This window comes from Borostomias antarcticus (genome assembly GCF_949987555.1).
Source record: "Borostomias antarcticus genome assembly, chromosome: 33".
NCBI classification, from domain to species: Eukaryota; Metazoa; Chordata; class Actinopteri; order Stomiiformes; family Stomiidae; genus Borostomias; species Borostomias antarcticus.
In genome coordinates, this window is record NC_140266.1 from 1,130,688 (window position 1) to 1,139,392 (window position 8,705).

Sequence of the window (8,705 nt, forward strand, 5' to 3'; positions counted from 1 at the left end):
CGATTCTTGAAATTCAACTCGATTCCCAGCCCTATGAATCATGGGTACATAACCCTCGGCCAATATGGAACAATACCTTCCCAGCTGCCTGGCCTGCCTTGTGGGCAGTCTGCCACGCCTAGAGACCTCCCACGGTCAGTCTGCGTACCTCTCTGTCCAAGTCCACCAGAGATACCAGCGAGACGCGCGTGTGTGTGTGTGTGTGTGTGTGTGCGCCGTCGCAGTACCCTGCCGGTCGCCGTAGTTACACCCGCGCTGCTCTGAGCCCCCCGAGAACCTGCAGCTAACGAGGTCTCCGCCCCCTCAGTCGCAGAGCCAGCCAATCGGGAGGAGCCCTCCGGCCAATCGGAAGAGGAGCGCGGCGACCTCATCGAGTTCTACAACTCCGTGTACGTCCTGAAGATGAAGAGCTTCGCGCTGCGCTACGCCGCCCCCGGCAACGACGGCAGGGTAAGCGCGGGCGCTTTCGTCCTCACACACACACACACACACACACACACACACACACTCACACACACTGCCCTGTGCTACACCACACCCAGAAACAACACGTTTCTGTTGTTATGTTGTTAATGTTGTTAATTTGGCTGCCGTTCCCCCTCCCCGCCAGACGGAGGCGCTGCCCCTGTCCCCGTTCCCCTCGGTGCGGGCGCAGCCCCTCTCCCCGCGCCGCGTGTCCCAGAGACACACCCTCTACGTCTCGCCCCACAAGAGCTCCGCCTCCTCCAGCCTCACGCCCTCCTCCGCCTACACCTACCGGATCAACGGGAGCCCCTCCAAGGTGATCACACACACACACACACACACACACACACGCACACCTTACACACACGCACACCTTACACACACACACACACACCTTACACACACACACACACACCTTACACACACACACACACACACCTTACACACACACACACACCTTACACACACACACACACCTTACACACACACACACACACACACCTTACACACACACACACACACACACACACACACACCTTACACACACACACACACCTTACACACACACACCTTACACACACATACACACATTCACACACCTTGCACACACACACACATACCTTACACACACACACACACACACACACACACATAACTTACACACACACACACACACACCTTATACACACACACACACCTTACACACACACCTTACACACCTTACACACACACACACACACCTTACACACACATACACACACACACACACACACACACACACCTTAACACACACATACACACGTATGCACACTCACACACACACATACACACGTATGCACACACACACACACCTCACACACACACACAGACACACACCTCTCACACACACACACACCTCACACAGACACACACACACACACACACACACCACACACACACACACAGACACACACACACAGACACACACGTACACACACACACACTCACACACACACTCACACACCCCTCACCCACTCCTTCCCACCTCTGTGTTCACGAACGCCTCGTCCCTCTTCCAGGAGCTGAGTGACATCAACAGGATGATCCGTCAGGGCGGGGCGGCGGGCGCGGTCAGCAGGAAGAGGGCGTTCTCCATGGAGGGGGACTACTCCGCAGGCTCCTCCCCCTCCAAGCGCCTCTGCCCCGACGGCAGCGAGGACGTGCTGCTCAAACGCCTGCAGGACGTGGTGTCCGAGAGGGCCCACCGCTGAGACAGCGCCCCCTGCTGGACACACCCGCTCACCGGCCTGTGTGTGTGTGTGCGTGCGTGTGTGTGTGCGTGTGTGTGTGTACTGTATGTACAGTACTGTGTGGATTATTTTGTTTGACTTGAAAAATGACTGTAAAAATGACTGTAATGTAATGTTTGTGTGTTTGTTTTTCCATGTAAATCATGGATATGTAAATGTCTCTAGCACACACACACACACACACACACACACACACACACCCTGGCCCAGTAGAGCTCTAGTAGATGTGTAGTATCTACACAGTATTTTAGGTCTTGTGTGATGTTGTACGTAAGCCAGTGACCTGGCGGGTTAGAGGTCGCTGCTGCTGCTGTTTCTCTACCAGCTGGTCGTACGTAAACAGGTCACACTTTTCAACTCTGACCAAAGAAGAAGAGTTGAGTCCCCCCCCCCCACCCCCCCCCCCCCCCCCCCCCCTCATCATGAACGTTTCAAGAAATCTCATGCAAGTTCATTCAGGCTGTCATTATGTATTTTACCCCCCACGTGTGTCCAGATGTGCAAGACATTATAAACGGGTCAGTGTTGGACCTGTGCAAATCTATTTGTAACTAACTTCAATCTCTTACTTTTGTATAATAAAATTGTGATAAAGATGTGGTGTGGTTAATGAGGACAAAATTGAAAACGTCTTCAAAAGCTGCAGCGTGGAACTTTGATGTGGTTCTAGCGTCTGGTTCTACTCTCGGTACTGGCGAGACAAACTGGATCCCTGGAACATGTTCCACATCACTCCGTCTCACTGGACCAGATCATTTTTCGACTGATTGGACATCAAGTCACACCAGGTCCCACCAACCATGCGTGAATTTGTTTTTGGATCGTGCATCCATATGGAAAATAATCGGTTGCAACGTTTGAAAACATCAAATGTATGGATTACTTGGCTGAAAAATTGTCCTCCATCCAGATGAAGTGGGTAGGGGGGGGGGGTAGGGGGAGGGTGTTCAATCGACCTGTGTACTGAAGTTGGAGCACTTAGTCACACACGGACCAGCACACAGTCTGGGGGAGCTTGACACTTAATGTCTCCTGTTGCCAAGTACATTTTGCATTGTACATGAATAAAATCTCACCCAGGTGAGGAAGAAAGTGGTTGTAGATTTATGAGTAAACTTTACTGGTTTTCAACTATATTTGTCTAAATATAGAGCGAAGTGACACAGACACTATTATGTAGGCTAGTATGGATGTAGGCTAGTATGCGAAGCGCAGCAATTCAACGTAACATTTGAGTCTGGAGAAAGACTAGGTGTTTAGTAACTCTTTTGGTAGCCTACTTGTTCTAAATGTTCATTCTAATAGGTAAGTATTGGGGTTAGGTGCATTGTGCGTACAGTTATCATTAGTTAGAGTTGTTTTATTCACAACATAGACCAGATGGCTTATTTAGGTAGTTCGATCATGTTGTATAGATGAGAGATGAAGTATGACTGAGTCATGTTTTACACCAGAGGTGGAATGAGTTCTTGAACATCACGGATGAACGTAATCCAGCTCTTAACTGCAAAAGCTTCACGCATCGTTGTAGACAAAATGAGTATTCCTCAGAACGACAAACTCTCTGGGGCCTTCTACTTTTCACACAGACTTTAGAGATCCAGCAGTTTTACATGAATGCCTTAAAGTCCATTAATAAAACGCTTAAAACATTTCATCTATTCAAGTTGATGAAAAAAATAGCACATCTCTCTTTGATTACCACAAAGCAACATGCATCTTGGGTGGGGGACAAGATGTTCGCTGTTTTATCTGGCTTGTTGCATTCATCGCTTTCCGACTGAAGCCTGCAGTTCCCGTTTGTGTCCAGCAGGTGGCAGCCTGGTCTGTATAACGCAGGTGCTCCAACACCGCTCCGGCTCTCTTATCCGCTCCACCCTCTTCACCAGGGTCTGAAGGTGGAGGACGCTGCTGACACAGACTTACGTGAGAGTCCTCGTAGTTAGGGTGAGGTTTAACCCTAATTAACCCCAGTTAACCCTAACCCTGACAGCTCCTAACACCTGCTGGACCATTAGTACACAAGTACACAAACACACACACACACACAGCAGTCCCACAAAGAGTGTGACATCAGCTGCGTAGGCTAGTGTTAATAGTTATCACCCATTCCAGATGATTGTATCTTTTTACCCGTCTGGTGCTTAGCCAATTACAAATTAGGAGTGCTGAGATACTGTCATTTCAGAAAAATTAAATGTCTTAGAAGGAGGATTCAATTAAGACGGCAACACCTTGGTGGTAATCATCAGTTCTACATCAGCTGTGTGATTCAGCTGTTTCCTGCATCTTAACACCAGGTAGGATGTATTCTACTATATTGTGTAAGTGTGTGCATGCGGGTTTGTGCATACGTGTGAGTGTGTGTGTATGTGTGCGTGTATGTGTGTGTGTGTGAGAGATTTTGTGTGCGTGTATGTGTGTGTGTGTGTGCGTGTGTGTGTGTGTGTGCGTGCGTGCGCGCGTGTGAGTCCAAGCCTGAAAAGTTCGACATACAGAGAGTCGTGTTCGGCTGATCAACAGAATGAAAAGTTAAAGTTAAGTAACTACTTGAGTAAGCGCAGCAGACGGGTCTAGCCAAAACAATTAGCTGTTGGCAGACCTCAGTGTTCTCTCCTCTCCCATGTCACACACACACACACACACACACACACACTCCACTCGACTCCACTGTGTTTATGCGTCCGTGTTGAGTGAGCGTATGGGCGCCGTCTGCTGAGGCCAGGCTGGTGTCGGCCTCCGCCAGAACGGTCTTGGCTCAGAGACAGACGAGTCCTGATCCCTGGCAGCCGACGCGTTCAGACCGCTAACAACTGTCACATTTATTTATATGTATATAGACTCGTTAGAGGATTTGAAAAGAGTCTTATCTTTGTATTCTCTCTATTAAGAGAAGTGATCGCCGTGGTTCTGCAGAGCTGGTTGTGTGAGTGTGTGTGTGTGTGTGTGTGTGTGTGTGTGTGTGTGTGGAGCCAGTGAGTCAGTGGAGTTTAATTAGTGATGTGTTTTGCATATCACACTCTGTTGGCTATCTGTCTCTGCTACATGTACCGGGCCTCACAGTTAATTGGCTGTGCAGCTGAGTACCGTCGGTGAGGCAAAGGTGTGTGTGTGTGTGTGTGTGTGTGTGTGTGTGTGTGTGTATATAGGCTATAATAAACATATTACACACACACTGCCCTTCATATATTCTCCAGAAATGAACCTCCTCCTTCACGTCACTAATAGAATATGCACACATACACACACACACACACACACACACACATTATATATATGTAGAGAATGTATCACTCCTTATTTTAAATTAATTTTGAGCTTGTCCCCCTTTCATAAGAACTGTGGCATAATTATTAATTACGAAATGAAACTGAGCATGTTTTAACGGATTGATTTCTCTGGGGCTGATTCACCTGCCTGTAACCACACAGGGCCTCATCCCTGGGAAAACTTCCATCTTTCCGCACATTAATTCATCTCCTACTTTGTCACAACTTCCCCATAATGAAATCCAAGAGAAGCCCAGAAAAGAGACGCAAAATTAGAAACGGTCCTCAAACAGCCGTCTGTTCTTGAAAGCGTGAGCTCCGGGTGGAGGGAGGGAGGGAGGGAGAGAAGGAGGGAGGGAGAGAAGGAGGGAGGAGGAGTGGCACCGACTCGCTTCTCTGTACGCCGCACAGAAAAATGATTAAATTGAAAAGTTTTCATATTCAAGCTGAACAAGCAATTTGATAACCACCTCATTCTGCACCAGCAGAGCATACTGGTTTCTGTCTGGCAGTCAGCTGGGGGGGGGGGGGGGGTAGAGAGAGAGAGAGAGAAAGAGAGAGAGGAGGGTACAGCTTAGATAGAGAGAGAGAGAGAGAGGAGGGTACAGCTTAGATAGAGAGAGAGAGAGAGAGAGAGGAGGGTACAGTTTAGATAGAGGGAGAGAGAGGGAGGAGGGTACAGCTTAGATAGAGAGAGAGAGGGAGAGAGGAGGGTACATCTTAGATTGAGAGAGAGAGAGAGACAGAGAGAGAGAGAGAGAGGAGGGTACAGCTTAGATAGAGAGAGAGAGAGGGAGAGAGAGAGAGAGAGAGAGAGAGGAGGGTACATCTTAGATAGAGAGAGAGAGAGAGAGGAGGGTACAGCTTAGATAGAGAGAGAGTGAGAGAGAGAGAGAGAGAGGAGGGTACAGCTTAGATAGAGAGAGAGAGAGGGAGAGAGAGAGAGGAGGGTACATCTTAGATAGAGAGAGAGAGAGAGAGGAGGGTACAGCTTAGATAGAGAGTGAGAGAGAAAGAGAGAGAGGGAGAGAGAGGAGGGTACAGCTTAGATAGAGAGAGAGAGAGAGGGAGAAAGACAGAGAGAGAGAGAGAGAGGAGGGTACATCTTAGATAGAGAGTGAGAGAGAGAGAGAGAGAGAGAGGAGGGTACAGCTTAGATAGAGAGTGAGAGAGAGAGAGGGAGAGAGAGAGACAGAGAGAGAGAGACAGAGAGGAGGGTACATCTTAGATAGAGAGAGAGAGAGGGAGAGAGAGGAGGGTACATCTTAGATAGAGAGTGAGAGAGAAAGAGAGAGAGAGAGAGAGAGAGAGAGGGAGAGAGAGAGAGGAGGGTACATCTTAGATAGAGAGAGAGAGAGAGAGAGAGGAGGGTACAGCTTAGATAGAGAGTGAGAGAGAGGGAGAGAGAGAGAGAGAGAGAGAGGAGGGGTACATCTTAGATAGAGAGTGAGACTGAGCTAGAGGCAGGAGTGAGAGTGAGAGCAACACATGGTCTTGAGAAGGGGGGGGGGGGGGTCTTATCACCTTGGACTAAAGCACCTTTCAGACATGAATGCAACACAAAGCGCTTCACAACAAATTAAAATGGAAGCTGTCTCGCTTCATAGAGCATTAAACACAACAGGCTTCCCTAGACTCTTTTTCAGAGAGAGAGAGAGAGAGAGAGAGAGAGAGAGAGTGTGTGTGTTTATGCGTGTGTGTGTGTCTACTTGCCTGCCTGCTTGCCTGTCTGTCTGCTTGTCTGTGTATCTATGTCTGTCTGTCTGTCTGTCTGTGCCTGCGTGGTCAGTGGTAGAGAGGAAGTGTGTGTGTGTGTGTGTGTGTGTGTGTGGTGTGACTGAGCTGGCTAGAGAGCAGGATTAGAGAGGGGATTAGGCCGAGAGCTCCTCAACAGCCTTCTGGGAAAAAAAAAACGTATCCTAGAGCACCCTGCACACCAGGTGATAAACCAGAGCTGGGACTCCTAAATACACGTTTCTCTCTCTCTCTCTCTCTCTCTCTCTCTCCGCCTCTCTCTCTCTCTCTTCCTCTCTGCCTCTCTCTTCCTCTCTCTCTCTCTCTCTGTCTTTCTCTCTCTCGCCCTCCCTCCCTCTCTCTCTCTAAGCTGTCGAACCTGTTGTCTGGTCCCGACCCAGTGATTCTATTTATCACCGACCCCCAGCCACGCGCCACAGCTGACCGCCACGCCCACGACCAACACACCGGCGTCCGCGCCCTCACCGAGGACGGGCGTCGCGGTCCAGGGGCCCCCGGGGCTCCCAAGGATACCTCTCGTCTAGGGCTGGCAGATTGGGCTCGGCGCCAGCGCTAAACTCAGTTTCGAAATACTTCCGAGGCCATTTCTCTAAGTGTTTTAATTCAAACAAAATCCCATATCACTTAAATATCCCTCCACCATCTTCTCCCCTCCGGGCTACACGGGAACAATGAGAGAGAGATAATACCTCAGCGGAGAGAGGGGAGTCAGGGGGTGCAGAAGTGATTACTCAGGAGCTTTTTTCCATCTTAAAGTGAAGCTGTGAACAACCGTCGCTGTGTTATTGCTTTGCTTTCCTTAAACTGATGTTGGGAAGAAATCAGATAAAAATGCTATTTATTTTTCATCCTCCCCTTTCATATTGCTCAGCGAGTGAATGAAGAACCCCCCCGCCCCCCCATCTCTCTGTGTCTACCTCACTGCTTGGTCTCTCTTTCCAATCCTCTATCCCTTCTCTCTGTTCTCATCCCCTCCCTCTCTCTCTTTCTCTTTCATTTTGCCTCTTCTATTCTCTCCGTCACCGGCCCTAAAAAGTCGTCCCCTACCGGATGGTCTAACCTCCCTGCCTGGATCGGTCACTTGGGTCACCGTCAGAGAGGGGGGGTCGCTGGCCAGGCGGACCTCCTGGAGGGTGTTCCTCTTCCAACCCTCCATTCAGGACCACATGGTCAGTCGTTATGGGCGTCTGATCCGAGTCAACAAGGAAGTTGTCTTTTTTTTTCAGAGAAGATGGTAGAGATGATCACGCGGGTCCTTCACTGCTCCACGCGTCTCACACGGCCCCTGGTTGTCCTGGTGGACAGTGGGGCCCCTCAGCCGACCATGGCCCCTGGACGTCCTGGTGGACAGGGGGGGCCCCCACATGTCTCACATGGCCCCTGGGACGTCCCTGGTGGACAGGGGGGCCCCCACATGTCTCACATGGCCCCTGGACGTCCCTGGTGGACAGGGGAGCCCCACATGTCTCACATGGCCCCTGGACGTTCCTGTGGGACATGGAGGCCCCTCAGTGCGACCACGGCCCTGGGTCCGACACTGCGAGGACAGAATAAGCTGTTTTAGTCTGTTTAGGCCACATAATGTGTTACCATACTGGCTGTTCCATCACCTGATCTGTTTCTTGAACTCCCTCCGATGTATGCACCCCCCCCCGTCCACACCAAGGTTATAATAGTTTTGCTTTTTTCATAATTTTTTATTTTTATATCGTTTTAACTTTTTGTTTTCAATTTCAGTTTAGTTTTGATTATTTTTAAAGCAGGTTTGCTAGTTTCGTTTCGTTTTTATTTTTTGAAAATGCTTAGTTTTAGTTTCGTTTTTATTAGTTTCAGTATTAGTTTTAGTTTTTTATTCTTCTGTGCTAGCCTCGTGAGACCATCCTGATCTCGTGAGCTCACGTTGTTTCACTCCGTGTGAAACAAACCA

The 8,705-nt window shown here is 49.4% G+C and overlaps 2 protein-coding genes across 3 annotated transcripts in view; both read left to right on the forward strand.

Annotated features, from left to right (window-relative positions):
* rbl1 (retinoblastoma-like 1 (p107)) overlaps positions 1–2,498 on the forward strand; it is a 13,193-nt gene extending 10,695 nt beyond the window's left edge. For both annotated transcript variants that reach the window (XM_084460640.1, XM_084460641.1), the window contains exons 20-22: positions 308–450; positions 611–781; positions 1,524–2,498. In XM_084460640.1, coding sequence (XP_084316766.1) covers positions 308–450; positions 611–781; positions 1,524–1,715 — 506 coding nt within the window. In that variant the 3' untranslated portion in view covers positions 1,716–2,498. The remainder of the gene's footprint in view (positions 1–307; positions 451–610; positions 782–1,523) is intronic.
* Positions 2,499–8,009: 5,511 nt separating this feature from the next.
* ptprt (protein tyrosine phosphatase receptor type T) overlaps positions 8,010–8,705 on the forward strand; it is a gene marked incomplete at both ends in the record, with an annotated part of 108,702 nt that continues 108,006 nt past the window's right edge. The window contains one exon of the mRNA XM_084460691.1: positions 8,010–8,307. Within this exon, the coding sequence (XP_084316817.1) occupies positions 8,010–8,307 (298 nt within the window). The remainder of the gene's footprint in view (positions 8,308–8,705) is intronic.